At 39.6% G+C, this 16,685-nt stretch overlaps 1 protein-coding gene across 7 annotated transcripts in view; it reads right to left on the bottom strand.

The window, feature by feature from the left end:
* Nucleotides 1-16,685, bottom strand: part of LOC121650655 (mitogen-activated protein kinase kinase kinase kinase 4-like) — a 91,487-nt gene that overhangs the window by 10,376 nt on the left and 64,426 nt on the right. For 2 of the 7 annotated variants that reach the window (XM_042002251.1, XM_042002253.1), the window contains exons 13-23: nucleotides 14,882-15,043; nucleotides 14,693-14,779; nucleotides 11,047-11,202; nucleotides 6,303-6,596; nucleotides 5,085-5,194; nucleotides 3,941-4,092; nucleotides 3,625-3,722; nucleotides 2,695-2,873; nucleotides 2,461-2,578; nucleotides 1,587-1,937; nucleotides 618-732 (exon numbers count right to left, since the gene is read on the bottom strand). In XM_042002251.1, coding sequence (XP_041858185.1) covers nucleotides 618-732; nucleotides 1,587-1,937; nucleotides 2,461-2,578; nucleotides 2,695-2,873; nucleotides 3,625-3,722; nucleotides 3,941-4,092; nucleotides 5,085-5,194; nucleotides 6,303-6,596; nucleotides 11,047-11,202; nucleotides 14,693-14,779; nucleotides 14,882-15,043 — 1,822 coding nt within the window. Of the gene's footprint in view, nucleotides 1-617; nucleotides 733-1,586; nucleotides 1,938-2,460; nucleotides 2,579-2,694; nucleotides 2,874-3,624; nucleotides 3,723-3,940; nucleotides 4,093-5,084; nucleotides 5,195-6,302; nucleotides 6,597-11,046; nucleotides 11,203-13,103; nucleotides 13,431-14,692; nucleotides 14,780-14,881; nucleotides 15,044-16,685 lie in introns of all 7 variants that reach the window. The other 5 variants (XM_042002257.1, XM_042002254.1, XM_042002252.1 and 2 more) reach the window with 5 other exon arrangements.

Below are 16,685 nucleotides of genomic sequence, written 5' to 3'. Positions count from 1 at the left end.
TGAGCCACTTGTGTGGGTTGTAGACTCCGTCTCATCCTACCACTAGAGTGAAAGCACCGCCAGCATTCAAAAATGACCAAAACATCTGCCAGAAAGCATAAAAACTGAGAAGCAGTCTGTGATTACCACCTGCAGAACCACTCCTTTATTGGGGTGTCTTGCTAATTGCCTATAATTTCCACCTGTTGTCTATTCCATTTGCACCACAGCATGTGAAATTGGTTGTCAATCAGTGTTGCTTCCTAAGTGGACAGTTTGATTTCACAGAAGTGTGATTGACTTGGAGTTACATTGTGTTGTTTAAGTGTTCCCTTTATTTTTTTGAGCAGTATGTTTTTATAAATCAATAAATTGAAGGGGATGTTTTGACATTTGTATCCTCAGACCAAATAGAACCAGGCATATTGATCACTTCCACAATTATTTTATTAAGTAATAGATTAAATGAGTGTGTTTACCAGAGGTGACCAAGTTCGGTCCTCAAGATCTACCATCCTGCAACTTTTAGATGCAACCCTTCTTCAACACACTTGACTTGGGCACCCCTGGTGTATACACTCTACAAAACCGGCTTACTCAGCACACAAAGCTTAACACAATGCAGTAAAGAGACCTACCAACATTGTTGAGGGCGCTGCCGGTGGATGGAGAGACTTGGAGGAGGCGTGGGTCAATGAACGGAGTGAAGGAGGAAGAAGACTTGTGTTTCTGCATGTTGTTACTAGACTGACTCTACAGAGAAACAGAAAAAAAGAATTAGTAGTGACAGAACATATCAGCTCTGGATAGGATATTATGAAAGACCAAAAACATGTAAAGGATGGATAAAGATTAATCAACATGACGACGCACTTGAACAAGCAGGCAGGTATTTCTTTATGTGTTGCATGCAAACAGAATGGGCTTTGAATCGAAGGGTAAAATAACATCAAAAACAAAGTTGAGGGGTAGAAAAAAACATGAATGTTGTTGACTTGGCAAAAAACACAAGAGGGTAAAAAAAAATGCTGCTATGAATAAAGTATTTCCATGGGAAACATACTTGCCGTTACACTCTTAACTGCCCTGTGTGCTATGACCTAATGTCTGGGGAATGCGGGAATATGACTCTGGCTGAAAATAGGCAACATCAAGGAATAAAATGAGATTTAAATGTTCGGGGCAGATTTCGTGAAACCACACAAAGTCTCAGAGGACATTTGAACAATAACTGTAAATCTTTCTACTAAAGAAATCTGGTTTATTTGTTAATTTATTTCAAATGCAACCATTCAATGAGGAATTAAAATTTAGGCGTAAATAAGATGCAGGCCTCCGTAATTCTGGAGCGGACTTGTGCCAGTGGGGAGGGGAAAAAATAAGCTCTACTGCCAGTTGTAGTTAGTAGAGGGCACTCTACTTAGAACATGATAAATAATATAAAGGGGAATTATTACCAAACTTCTTTAAAACAATGAAAAATAATCTGTGGCTCTTGGTTCCATCTGTTTGTACTCTGATGGCGGTCTATGATGACATCATCTTTGTTATTCCTGCCCAATATTATGACAGTGTACACTCGTCCATGATAGGGCTGTGGGACATACCTCTGTGAGGATGCCAAGCTTTTCCAGGGGACTCTGGGGGGACATGGAGGAGGGACTGGCAAGGCTGGAAGAGGAAGGGGAGTTGGATGCAGAGGAGGAGGGGGAGGAATGGTGGCTCTGCTGGATCAGGTCTGGGAGGTGGTGGATGCGACCAGCAAAGCCGTTCCTGTCCGAGTGCTGTGTGGGGTGATGATGGTGGTGATGATGGTGGTGGTGGTGTGGACTGGGTGTGAGGTGGATGAGGCCCTGCCCCGACACCGAGCCAGGGCTGGGAGCGAAGCCTGCAAGCAGGCTGAGGGTCTGCGTTTGGCCCGAGCCGGGGGCCGCACGCTTTCTGTTGTCACCTGCACTCTGGAAGTAGAAAGAGGGGTAGACGACTTTGGGTCTAGATGCGTACCTGATGAGCTCAGGGGAAGGGAATGTGTTAGCTACAGCAAAGGGCAAGCTACAGTGGCTACTCTACAGGTGGAAAGAAAACTCTTGTTAGTAGTTAATTTGATGGTTAGATCATACTGTACGCGTGTTATCTGGCTCCATAGAAGTTACCTTTATTGCTCTCCTTTGGTGCTAACAGGATGTGATACCTGCTAATGTTCTGATTTTTGCTATGCTAAGTTAAAATTTAAATGTCAAAAATTAATCAAACTCTACCTACAAATGTTATAATTATTCTTCTTTGCATATCAAACAGAAATGTTAAGATTTACACCCAAATTTGGTTAAACTAAAAGTAGAAAAGAACAGAAAAGGATCAACACAACTTACAAACATAATGGATAAACACCTGGGAATAAACAAAATGCAAAAAAAATGGTAGAAGAAAAGGTGCATGGTAAATGATTGGTGGGGATTTATTTATTTTTTAAGCCTGTACCTGTCTGACAATCAGCGTGCTGTCCTTGCAGGGAGTTGACCCTGCATCACTTTCACCCTCATCATGAACGATCATGGTTTTCATCGACTCCGTTTCTCCATTACTCAGTCTGGAGGTACTGCAGGAGAAAAAGGAGGTGTTCAATATAAATGTGTGATGTTTAGACTGAAGTTTGGAATAGTATTCTTTCAGCTGATTTATTGTGCTACTGATTTGTCCACTGGAAACACATACACAACTCTGGAGTCTTCTGGGCCAGAGGTCGACTCTTCTCCTGCCTCCTGGTCCACTTCTTCATCATCATCCTCATCTGTGGTGTCTGAGTCTTCACTAGAGGATGAATAATCCGTCACCTTATTTTGGGGACGAACATCATCTACTGCACGTAGTTCCTTAGCCAGAGCTGTCAAGTCCTAAAGATCAAGAGGTAAGAGGTCATTTTATATCATTTAATTTACTTTTCCTTGTTTAACTGGAGTTTTTCTCCCATTCTGCAGCAGAACATTTTAGGTGCAAGTCATCAGCTGAGGTGTTTTCATTCACTTTTTTTTAGCAAAGCAGGAAACTGAATATTGCTGGAGAGGAAGAGTGGTTAGAGAGATATGCCAGCAGATGAGAAGCCAGCGTGAGGAGCAAAGCCAAACAGTGAAGAGAAGAAAGAGATGACTGCACAGCTGATGCTCTTCAAGCTACTGTAGGTAAGGTTAGTGGATTAATTACAATAATGAACCAGTTGTTAGAGCTGCAAAGATGAAAGAGTAAATCATTCATTAACGTTAGAAAAGGCATGAGTTCAAATGACGGTCACCCAGCCAGAGAGACGAGCGCAAAGGAATCAAACAAGAAATAGGAAACCCCGTCAGCCAGTGAGCTCGGTCCGAAGGTTAAAACAAACATTTCTCAGTCTGACTGCATCACTCTTACTAGATGGTGAGCAGATCACAGGACACAGTTCAGAGGAGGTACTTGATTAGAGAAAAGAAAAGAAGCAGCAAGGAGAAAAGTCCCAGTCATGCTACAGCAAACCATCACACAGTCAAGATTTCAAACAAACCCAGAGGAGCACTCCATCATGTAGATGCTACTAAGCACATGTTCTAGATCTGAATCTATGGCGGCTACAGAGCTACGCTTCTGGCTAGTCAGCTTTGGGTCAACTCTCACCGCTGGTTTGCTCGGCCTGACCAAGTCCTTCCTCTCCTCTGGTTTTTTCCCAGCATTCTCTGGTCGCTGGAGGGGCGAACCCTCTGATTTGGAAGAAGCTAAAGGAGGTGGAGGTGGTAAGATGAGTTTATTCTTGAATTACAATGCCAGAGGGAAAAAAATAACCAATTTAAACATATATGTATGTTTTAATCTAAATGTGTATGAACCTCCTTTACTCAAGTGGTGTTGTGTGCAGCTCTGTATTTCAGTTATGTTGTCCACCTCTTTGGATGTTACTTTGGTGTTGATTTGTTAAAAGTGTGCGTGGACTCACAGCGGGCCCTGAACCTCTCTCCAGAGCCACAGTGAGAACTGGGCTGAGAGTTACTGGAGCTGCTGGAGGAACTGGAGCCTCCACTGCCACTATTACTTGTTCTGGGAACCAGCTTCTCCACTCGTTCCCACAGCAGCCGAGGCTCTGCTGAACTGCAGAGGCAACAGACACCAGAGTCATGGAAGTCAAAGACTGTAGAGAGATGCAGACTTGCTGTAGTTTGCACTGAATTTAAAACAGGAAAATACAATAAGTGCAAAAAGCTGCTTATGTGTTGTTGTTACAAAGACTTTTGTAATAAAGATTTTAATGTGTTTAGTGGTTTTTGATCCATGATAATTGTGATTTATTCCTGTTCATTAGATTCTTTAAAAAGTGTTGTTTTGAAATCAACATTACATTATAAGTTAAGCTAATAAAGGCTAAACAAGGAGTTTATGTTCTGGAAATGTATATATTTACAGCCCTAGAATAGAGGTTTTAATGGGGAAGGAGGAGAAATTAATCTAAATCAGCTTTTGGTTTGGTCCAATTCAACATTTACACACAGAAGTAAAAAGGAAGTGAAAATAAGGTCAAATAGGCTCTGTTTTGTAAAACCTCCCACGGAACTTCACGATGACTGTAGAACCACAGACACTGAATGATCTGAATGATGTCTGATTCATCTCCAAACAAGGTAGCTGCTTTTTCCAGACTCTTTGAGCTACTAATTCCTTTTCATGAGGAATAGTTGGAAACAGACGCCTGGATGCCGACTGCAGCACAAAGCTCAAACCTTTTGTCTTGGAGTCTCTAAGATCCGACAATTTTTAATCCATCTATAAATTTAATGCTAATTGCATTAGTGTTCCCTGAAAAGTAAATTTCAGTTTGAATGAATTTACAGTTTTATAATTTCTATTTTATATTTTCTAAATTTACATACATCAGTCATGATTCTACCACACCAATGCTATTCTCTTACAAACTTACCTTCTATTTTAACTGTGTTGAAATTATCAAACCACAGGATTTTTGTTTTTAAAGCATAGGGAAGTTGCCAATTATTAAGAGATAAAAAAAACAAAACAACAGTGTGAAAAAATAAAACCAGAAAATAGGGCTGCTATCCTAAAAGCAACCCACTAATCAGGCAGTTTACCTGGCAGCATTTCGGTGCATGGCCTCCCTGCTGTGAGAGGCGTTGCCATGGTGATGAGGCGAGTCTCGCCTTGACAACACTGGGGACCTTGATGTAGTCCTGACAGGAACCTTTTATGATAAAAACAGTGGCCAGCTTTCACAAACACAGTCTGTAGGCATGACGCATGTCAGTGTACAGCGAATATAGAACACACATTCCAACCTTTAAAGATCCAAAACTCTGATTAGCAGCATTTTCTTTCACTGTAAAACACTGCAGCTGATCTTTGTTACACCAAATCAAGTCTGAAAACAACACCTCAAGAATATTTTTACTTCTGTTAGTATCAAAGATAACTGCTGAAAACTAGTGAGAAGTGAATGGATTTGTTTAAAACAATTAAAAGCTCATCTAAAAACCAGAAGACAACTATACACCACACAAAAATTTATATTACAAAAAGTCAATAGTTACTTAAAATACTTAAAAACTCTGACCCAGACAATCCAAGCCGGAGCAAATATATCCATCATCCCTCCTGAACACACCCAGAGCACCACTGCACCATATAACTAACGCTTGCAGTCACATGTTAAACATGCTTAATGAGTCACATGTAAATTTAGTAAATCTACTGCAAATCATTGAGAATTCAAAGCACAACATGCAGAGCAGAATTTCTGGAAATTACTCAGCTGTGTCTACAAGTTAACCATTCAGTAGTGTTATTTAATGTTTCTGTAGCAGTGTTCTCCTGTTTTTTCAAGACTGAAATGATTCCTGTGAGGTCTGACTGGGTTTACACATACATGGTTTTTACAGGGCTGTGATTTGGTTTGGCAGTAGTTCTGTTTATGACGGTTTTCTTCTCATGGACAACTATCTTTGGCTCTGTGGACTGAATGTAGATCTTTCTTACTTGGGATCCTACATACATATGCGGACAGAGCCTTAAAAAAGGTCTCAAATCTGTCCTATATTTAACTATAACATCAAGCATCCTGTGAACTCTGGAGGAAAACTGATGTGTTTTTTTAAACAAGCTGAACTTGTCCTGAGCCTATATTTCTCTAATGCTCATTGTATGTGTATTTGCAATGGAAGTCAGTGAAAATGAATCTAAAAGGATATTAATATATCTTTTAAAAAAGGAAAAAAAGATATAACAGAATCCTGGAAAACAAGTCTTAGCTGTGGCTATCAGACTACATTGAAGGTCCCTTTTCCTGACCTTACCCTGGGAGGGGCCTCCTCTGAAGGGACCTTGTCATGGGGTAAGGGCCTAGGCTGGGGATGGGTTTGTGGGTCAGTGCGTGCAGGCGTTGATGATGAGAAGGATGGTGATGATGATGATGGAGGTTGATGGTGTAGGTGGGATTCATGGCTGTTGTGAAGGTGAAGGTTTTCAAAGCTAGGGGCAAGCTGCTCGCTGAAGGATTGTGACCGTGACACAACAGGTGGGGTTGGAGAGGAGGAGTTTGATGAGGCCACACTGCTGCTGCTCTTTAAAGCAGCCAGATGAGAGCGGACCTTCCGGACAACAGAAACAGAACACATCGGGGAGCACAGGTCAGTCGCATGCAGTTTACTCAAACAACGCTGGGGTCTCTTTAGTGGCTGGTCAGATTGGAGGTATACAGATACTGAAAGCACTGAACCCTAAAAGTTTTAACCTGAGCCTAGATGGAAAACTAAATATAACGTTTTAATATTTGATGAAATTACCACCTTGACTTTACAATGATACATGTAATAATTTCAGTCAATCAGGTTCCTTAGGCTCATCAAAGTGCTTCTAATGGGATTTGCAAGAAACTACGATGCCTGAATGAGAAAAGTCAGAGCCAGCCTCCTCCACAAGAGGGCGATCTGGAGTCCAAGCTGAAGCAAAGCTGAGCGGGAGGGACCTGTTTTATCTGTTCAAATTTCCAAGCCATGTTCATCTTTCTCTTACATAGTGATTCCTAAATTATTTTCCTTGAGGACCCCCTTTTTGCAACTACAAAGAAACATGTGGACCCCCACCTGCCCTGCGCTGAAACTGTGCTTGGCTTTTTGCTTTCATTAGCTAGCTCCTTGCCACAGATGATGCACTCTGGTCAAGTACTTTCCTTCCCTTTGATAAACCAAAGTTAAGGTAACTATGAACATATAGCCGTACTGTTTTTTTTCTTTTTTTTTAATAGGGACAAATCATCTGCACTGTGGTGTATCTAAGACATATACCATTAATGAAATGATGCAGGAAAATCAAGATTACCAGGATAGACTTAAACTATTACCCTATCATACCTCCACTAGCTCACTGACCGCAATGGACCACATAGTACATGGACAAATACTGATTAGATACTCAAGATATGATCTACTATGGTGCTTTTATGTTTTTGAGTAAATATATATGTGTAAATAAAATATTACCAGATTATAGCAGATTTTGATAATCCCCATTAATTCATTCTGGGACCTGTTTCAAAAGTTAAAATCACAGGTTCCCAAAACGGCCGTTCCATGTGAACAAAACGTCCCAATGGTAACGAATAGACCGTCTCTGTCTGAAAATGGGCTTTATTTCAGCAATCACACAGGCTCTGTAGGGTCAAGTCCTCATGGAGCCCCCTGTGCTGTCTGGGGACCCAGAGCTGTAAGGGTTACAAACGTCCTGCTTTAATATGAGAGTTATCAAAACTAATATTTTTTATGGCTTTATGCTGACATGAGACCAATATTAAAATGATACCAAGACTCATCAGTCTCATCTTCATTTAAAAAAGTATGACAAGCTTTTATAATATGGCCATTCTTTAATTCCTGTTACCTCACCGGATCATCTAAAAGATTTCCCTGCATATTCATAATTTCTTTCAGCATGAATAAAATTTAAAAGTATAATTAAATGATACATTACAGACCTCTTAAGTAAAAGGAAGAAGTTGTGGATTTAATCTCTTTTAGGGCATTTAACCTTTTACTGTTGCAGCTTTCTTGTTAAAACTTGTGGCATTAAATCCAGTCTATTTATAAAGGGATACTTCAGCGCTTTTCCAGCTCTGATTCAGTGACTTTTAGTCCCTGTTAATTTGGCCAAAGTTCCTCTGAAAGCTTTCCAATCTAATAAGTGTCAGAAATCATTTAAAACTTGATAACGTGGCAGCGCGAAGCACCTTCAGTTCTCCTAAATTTAAGAGCCTATGTTAACAATCACTGCTGTATAATACTTGCTAGCTAGATCAAATTAACACCACAGCAGCTGATTCCAGTTGTGACTCCCAAAGACAACAAAGGGAAGTCTATGTGAAATCAGCTGCTGCAGTGTGAGGTCTAATGACAAAACTTTAAGATATTTTTCCCCTGGTGGCGCACAGCTTAAATGATATAGCTCCAAATCTGAGCACAGCCCCTAAAGACCTCCTGGTTTCAGGGTGCAACAAGACGAGAAATAAAAATATGCACATGTTTTACCCGTTTTCAGGCTGCATCTTTTCAGGAAGCAGAATTTTATTAATAACCCAATTCCTTTAAAAACACAGCCTGACCCTCATTAAGGTGTCATGTCATACTTTTGATTTCTGGATGACTTAAAGCGTAACATTAACACAACACAGACAATGAAAAAAAATGTGAAGCTCCACAGATCCTGAGACAAACAGTCCAAGCATGAAAATGGGCTGACATGCAAACATACATATATGCAGGAAGAAAAATGTTAACACAGCATGCAAACACTCATGGTAGGAACTACATAGCATGTGACTTTGACTCTGAGTGCTGTTTAACTGTAAACTCACCCCACAGAAGGAAGGCAGCTGACACAACTTATTTTATACTTCAAGTATGAAAAGTTTAATTTAATAAAACACAATATTTTTGTTTTATTGATGGACTGGAAGCTGGATCCAACACCATGAAATCAGGTTTCACACGCGGGTTTGGAAGTGAATACTGCATACTGACTGTTGGAAACTAGTTTTATTAAATTATGTTTAATTAGTTTAATTATATTACCCCAAGTACCTCAGAAAAACACAAAGCTATAAAGCTCCATTAAAACAAGTCCATATTTGAGCCTGATGACTCCTAGCTATTGAGAGGAAACAGATTATCGTACTTTACATTAAACATGATTTTTTATTAACGCACCAGTGAATTACAACATCAGCCGCATCCCTCCAATTTACCCAAGTTACAGCATCGTCTGTATCTGTATAATTTAATCTGTGTGACATATTCACAACAGATTGGCTTCAATGAAGTGTGGTTATCCATGCAAAGCAGGTCCAATCCTTCGATGGAAAGTGACTAATTACACCTGAGTCACTGCTGCAAATCAGAGTGTCCATGAATTATAGATATTGTCAAGCATCAGCACACGACAAAGTACAGTATGTAGAACAGAGATGTAATGATCCACAACATGTACTTTCACCAGATAAGTACTCTAATAATTACACCAATCCAGAACCCATCGACTATTATCTCGGCCTCTGGGGATGTAGTTTCAGAGATTCCACCATATATTCTGATAACATTTAAACAGCTAATGAAAAGATAAATCATCATGACTTTATAAGTGGTGGTTGTAAAATTGCCTCCACACATATTTAAATGTCAGTGCAACAACCTTTCTTAAACCATGACTGGTTGAAACAAGAAGATTACGAAGGAAAGCATTTTTTCCAGTACCAAAACCATATCCTGCAGAGATTATATTCATATAAATAAGTACACTTGATATTTGCTGAATGTACTTTTTGTTTACTTTGAGAGTTATAGATTATTTCAGAAGGAATAATGTTACAGTAGCTCTGGTTGGACAGTGTGTGGTATAATACAGAACTATTACAACAGTAACTGCATTATCAGCCTGATTATGGGAATGTCTGGAGAGTTTCATTACACCTTTTCTCTACACTTCTAGCTTTCCATCACTTTGTCAATTTATTTATTAATTTATTTCTCTCAATACTTTATACTGCAACAATTTAATTTCTCTTAATGATTAAAGGGATTAATGAAGTATGTTTGGTTTAATTCTACATGTTGGGACTGTTAAACAATTAAATAAGAGCAGGATTGGAACGATTTCCTTTTTATAGCTTAAAAACAGGAAAAATAAAACTCCACTCAGATTTAAAATATTTGCCACCTACAGCCTCTGCAGCTGCACAGAGGTGAAGGCTTTATCCTGGTGAAACAACCTAAAAGAGTTCAGTTTCAGATAAAATCCTGGAAGAATAAACAAGTATCTATAAAAAGCAGCAAAGCGTGATTGATGATCAATCTTTCACAGCAATGAGCAAATACTCAAGTTTTTCTTTTTAAATCACCTGAAAGAGAGATAATGAAGGATTATTATGATACACAAGCCAAACCAGATACAAGAAACCAGATTTTCTAACAATGTTAAACCATTTAATGAAAGCTGGAAAAAGAATGATGTCATCATAAATCTGTTCGTTGTTAGCTCTGGACGTTCTGCTCGGGTAACAAGGCTCCACACACTTAAGCAATCTACTTGGTGTGTATAAATCATTAAAAATGGCAGGTTCAAAGAGAAAAGTAAAGGGTAAAAATTTCCATTAGTCTGATCCCAGACTAATTGTGAGTGTGAGCATCAAATCTAGCAGTTTAGCTGCTAATACAGTTAGCCGCTGTGGACTGAAAGAACAATTATATTAAAACATAGATTTCAGATTGTCTAAACGGCTAAGTCTGTAAACTCGACAGTAAAAACAATTCAGCAGGGATAAATAAAAAATTTACCATCTGCAAACCTGTTACGAGGATAGAATATAATTACTATATAACCCAGTTAAAACCCAGCAGTTATCAGAGGTGATGAGAGTTTAATCCCCCAGCATTTCCTGCAGCTTTACAGTTTGAGGAGAAAGTATCAAGACGTTTTAACTACCAACCAACTACAGACTGTATCCAAGCAATAAACGTACATTAATATCAGATGAGGAGAGGGGATCCTTACCTGTGGTTCCACAGGTCGATGCATGGCAGGCGCCTCAGATGCAGAGTTCCCATTGGGGTATGAAGACTCGGAGCGTTGGGGCACTGGAGGCTGCTGTGGTTTGGTCTGAGCCGCCTGAGGAGAACCTTGGATGTTCTTCCGATACCGCTCGTCAGCCTGAGGAGAGCACGCAGACGGACACATAAGCGGCGGTCGGACGGTACAGGTCAATGCGTGTCAGTATGAAAGAGGACCGAGAGGACACAAGCCATGAGACGGAAAGGTTTGTTAGTTTTCTCCCACACAGAAGAGATGATTTGTACTAGCAGGAGTACAAGCACATCAGAAGGGCATCTGGTGATGCAGGCACACCAAAGCACCTTCTCAAGGGCAGGCGTGTTATTTTTGCCATAATACTGACATCTCCGCTAGAAGGACGACGGCACCATGACCAGCAAGAGTGTCATGCATTTTTCATGGAGAGAGAGAGAACAATTACTGGAGAAAACGGAGAGATTAGGACACATCGAGTTCCAGGACCCTGAATCCTGGAGGAAAGTGAGGTGTTAAAGTGTGGGTGTTTTTTTTTTCTTGTTTGTTTTTTTAAAGTGAATATTTTATTGAAGGTGCCAAAAGTTTTCTTTACACCATAATGATCTGGATCTGACATTAGCGGGTCACTACTCATCAAAAATAAATAAATGTTGCTTATGTTCTTAAAATTTATGATAACATTATAATTACTGACAATTTATAAAAACAGAACCTCGTTAAATCAGGAGTACTTAATACGTCTAACCTTCATTTTAAACATTCATCTGCTATTTAGTTTCATGTGTTCATCCTCCAACATGGCTGCCTGGCAGTTCACGCAACGCTTGATGTAACGAACACCAAACTCATTTCTAAAAGGAGGAGAGGAGCTACTAAACTACAAAAAACCCCTGAACACAGCATTCAGCCAGCGAGATGTTTTTAGATCTGGTTTAAATCTCAATTCTTTGCCTTCCAAGCTGCATGCTGACAATACAAGGAAAGACTAAATAAGAAACTAGTGAGGTGGCTCTCCATTTCTGAGAGAACAGTGAGACTGATGAGGGGATGCCTGTTTCCTAAAGGAGGGAAGAATGGTAATAGTAGATGGGATAATATATACATAATTCAAACCTACAGTTAATCTGTCTTGAGAGCAATCTATATACATCTGTACACAACGGACAACATTTGTTTGCATATAAATAGTTATGTGGAAAACAGAATAAGATGGTTTAACTTTTTTTTTTTATTTAAGCCTTTGAAACATATTTAAGCTCAATAATCTGAACATCTTCAGAGCCCAGAGATAAAGTTCATGACCAACATAGGGCACCTTATTAAAAAATAGTTAATGAGAGTTCCTATTAAGAGAGTTAATTCGGTGATGTTTACATGTGGCTGGTTTTTTGTCCATAAAATAAGCTATTTTTACAGGTATTTTAACGGTCTTCTTTAATTCTCAAGCCTACTGTTAATGAAACCTGCAGCCGCAAAATCCAGGAATGATTTGGTCATTAAACCTAATTTTTGACCAAACAACGGCATCAATCATTACAGGCTGCGTTCAGCTGTAATTAGTAAGTGATTTAAAGTTTGAAGACACAAATTAACTTTCATGAATTTTGTTTAAATTCATTCACATATTTGATTTCTATGACATCTAAATGAGTTAAGCATGTGTCTGTGTGACACGTTGTTTATGCAGAACAAGTGCTTTGAGAGGCTTTTATTACTTGTTTTAGACACAGTTTTGAGGTTTATATTATAGCCCAAGAAGATTTAGATAAAAATATAAAAAGTGAGATATTTTGCTGTTGGTCCAGTATCACTACAGCAGACAGACCTGTTAAACTATTAGACTTGTGAGTTGTAGAAAAAGATAATGCGCTCTAGGCACAGAGCCCATCTACAAAGAATCCATTCATCCCACATCATCAGCTAGCATCACCATGTAACACACAAAGCAGTGGAAGTGAGTTCACACAAGCAAACGGAAGCATTCTACAGCGGTCAGTGTGACAGCATCAGGTTGCAAGGTTCACCTCTCTGACTGGCTCAGAGTCAGGGGCGGGGCCTTGGACATCAGCCACAGGTAGCTTCGGTTTTTCCAGACTGGACACAGGACTGGACCGTGTCTTCTCAGAGTTAGTACTCTGTTGCTTAGACGTTTCCAAGTCAGGAGTCTGTGGGGGCTTTACTGTGTCCGGCTCGAGGTTCTTTGGTGGCTTGGCGCTCTGTTGAGGGGCAGTTTTGCTACTATCCAGGTTCTGGTTTTGCTGTAGCGACAGTAAGTAGGCTTGCTCCTGCTGCAGCTGTCTCTGAAGCTTCTGGGCTTGCCGCTGCTCCTCAAGCTCTCGCCATTTATACTCCTGAGTACAGGGAAGGGGCCAAGTTGAAGCAAAACCACTAGAAAAGGCTGGGTAAGATGTATGGCTGCACTTTTTCAATGTTTGGTTACACAGTAAAACGGCAATCCAGGCACTTAAATTTCCTCTGGTATCCTCAAATGTGAATCTTCCTACCATTTAGGGTCACATGCCACCTAGTCTTTGGGACAGTTAAGCACATTTATTAGGAAAGCTTGGTCTTTTTGAAGGAATCAAAGTAAAATGACTTTTGTGTATTTGTAAGATGGGTGGAGCTGGAGGACCTCGACATTGTTAAGCTTGGGACTTGCTATTAGAGAAAATGGAGGGTTGATATATTAATGCCTAAGACAGGGCAGTCATTGTCATTTTCTTTTCTCTTTACTGGTGTGTAAAGTTTGAATAGACAACAGTTGTTTAAGTTGAATAAATTAGCGAATGTGACATGTTCAACACAGAGAAAAACAAACACCCCTGATGCTTCTTAGAAAATAATGATTTTCCACCTGCTCCTTGTCATTGGTAATCATCATGACTTCCAGCTTTTAGATCAAACACATCAAACACAGAAAGCAGGCACAAGTTCAACCACAGTGTCCAAGCTGAGCTATGTGAAAATATTAGTCCCAATATACTGAACCACCGGGAATCTTTTTTTAGTGCTGATATTTATGAATTAATGAAGGAACCGGAGATCGCAGACCAAATCTTAGTGATGGTCTCAGACAGGAAGTGGCCATATCCTTTTATTATGTGAATATTTTCTGTAACCAAGCATATCTTCACAATACCACCTGGAATAGAGACAGGGGAAACCCTCTCTTCCTCTTGGATGACTTGTTTCCTGGTGATGACATCACCATCATTAAGGGCTCTGTAAACATCCCGACTTTCCCAACTAACTCTGAGAATAGTTATTATCTTCTGACCTCGACTGTTAACGGCTCCCCTCGGACCTCTTAAGGCCACAACTTTTTTTTTTTTTTTCCAGGTTGGAGAGGAAGGTAAATGGAATCAGGAAAGCTTGTGTAATGGAGGAATAATAAGTATCCGTCTAATGAAATTTAACAACCTGGAAGTTGTGGAAACTTTGAATAAAACCACCTGGGACGTAGAAAAGAAATGGAAACAGCATTAACAAAGTAAAGAGCTTAAATGACCGAAGGAGGAAAAACTGGGGCCAAGAATTAAAACTACTTATATTTATTACAGTATGAATTAAAAATGCATCATCCTGGGTTGAAACGAGCTGGTTACAGACTCACCAGTAGCATGGCCTGTTCATGGAGGAGCTGCTGTTGCAGGATCTCAAGGTGCCTCTGCTCCTCCTCTAACTGACGACGAATATACTCCTATCAGTCAAACACAGTCTTTAGTTAACTGTCTTCAAACCACACAAAACACATTTAAAAAATTGCCTTTGTCTACTTGAAGCCGGTTTCCTCTCTAGTTACCTGTTCTCGGTCGGCCCTCCTCTTCTCCTCCTCGGCCCTCCTGCGCTCTTCCTCCTCTTTGCGGCGTCTCTCCATCTCCTCCATTCGTCTTTTCTCCTCCTGCTCACGCCGACGCTGCTCACGCTCCTGCTGCCTCCTCATCTCACGCTCATGCCGTTGTTGCTGCAGGTGAACGAACACTGGAGGTGAGTTATGACAGAAACCAGCTCGCTGTCCTAGTTCTGATTTTCGTCTCTTCAGACGAGACCACAGAGCTCATGCTGCGTTATGGGTGCGAGCTACAAAATTAGACCCTTAGTGGTGAGGCCTAGATTAAACATGTAGAGGGTAGAAGTTACAGTTTTAGTTATGCACAGAGAATCTTTCAAACATACTGCAGAATTTAGCAGCCTTCTTTGTTTTGGATCATTAAAATTCCTGTCTGTAACATTTTAGCAGAAAGATAATTTGAAACTTAAATAATTGTTTATATCAAAAATGAAGCGGGTTGCCCTCCTCAGGAAGCTCAGTACTCATCACTTTTAAGGCCACTGTAAAATATTATTATGATGTTTCATTTGGGTGCAGTTTGCAATGAAAATAATTCTTTATTATTTTTTGATGCCACAATAAATGAGTAACACATTATGCTGAACTATTTGTGTCTCTGACAGACAACAAACACACAATAATCTAAGACAAATGTGCTGAACACAGCAGGTGGTGTGGTGACACTCTGGTTTCTGCATGCTCCTCCTTTTACATTTCCTTTCCTTTGTCAGACCTCCTTTTGGGTTTCTGCTTTCTTTAGTTCAGCCCACTGCTGTCCACATTTATATTCTTCTCTCTGTAGCGCCCCACTTCTTTCTGCTATCACTGTTCATTTTCCTCTCCTCTGAGGAGAAAATGACCAGAGCTCAAAGAGATAAGGGATAATTACAAAATGGGTTCTCCAATTTGTTCTCTGGGGACAACGATTAATTATTTTTCTACTGCAACCTAAAATTCATTTGGGATTGTATTATAAAAAATGATCAAGCAGCAATCTAACCACTAACCTCCAAGTTGAAAGTCTCTAATCTTATTACAGACATAAATGCCCCTGGGTCCTCATAGTTTCATCACCACACAAACAAGTTGAGGCTAGAAAGAAGGTGAGATTTCACTCTGTGATGAATAACAGAGAAGATTAAAAGAGAGTGGATGTTAGAAGAGTTAGTGCTGCTGTCTTTTTACATGTAAGTTTTCAATATTGTGAGAAGCAACAAAGACAAAACTATTTACCTCTAATGTACTAAGCAGGGAAAACAATCCACAAAATTATGACTGAATTTTTTTTTTTAATTATTGACCGTTTTCATGTTTTTGTTTTAAAAGTTAAAGGCAAAGTAAAGCAGTCACTGATTTGATATCTTTGCTTGGTATATATTTCATGACCAACAAATTACCAGTAATAGGTGCTGATTAATATTTAATTACTCAAATAATTTAATCCTCTAAGCTTTTTATAGATTATTTTATAAACTATGACACCAGAGTGAGATTCTTAAAGGGACCACCAGTGTCTTCTGTAGACCTACAATAAATGGAGGATTTCTATGTTTAATATTAATAAACTCTCAAATGAATGTAAAATAGCCACAGAAGAAAGATGTAAATAGGATTAATAGTGTTATATGTCTAAAATATAGATAACCTCATTTTATTTCATGAACATCACGCCACTGACTGTATCGTAGGAGTTGCTGTTAGTACAGTTAGTATTTTAAATGTGACGAACGGACTTTTTCACTACTTGGAAAACTGCCAAGCATATAATTATTGA

The sequence above is a fragment of the Melanotaenia boesemani genome, chromosome 12, assembly GCF_017639745.1.
Source record: "Melanotaenia boesemani isolate fMelBoe1 chromosome 12, fMelBoe1.pri, whole genome shotgun sequence".
NCBI classification, from domain to species: domain Eukaryota; kingdom Metazoa; phylum Chordata; class Actinopteri; order Atheriniformes; family Melanotaeniidae; genus Melanotaenia; species Melanotaenia boesemani.
The sequence above is the reverse complement of the archived record's forward strand: the minus strand, read 5'-3'. Positions and strand labels throughout refer to the sequence as shown.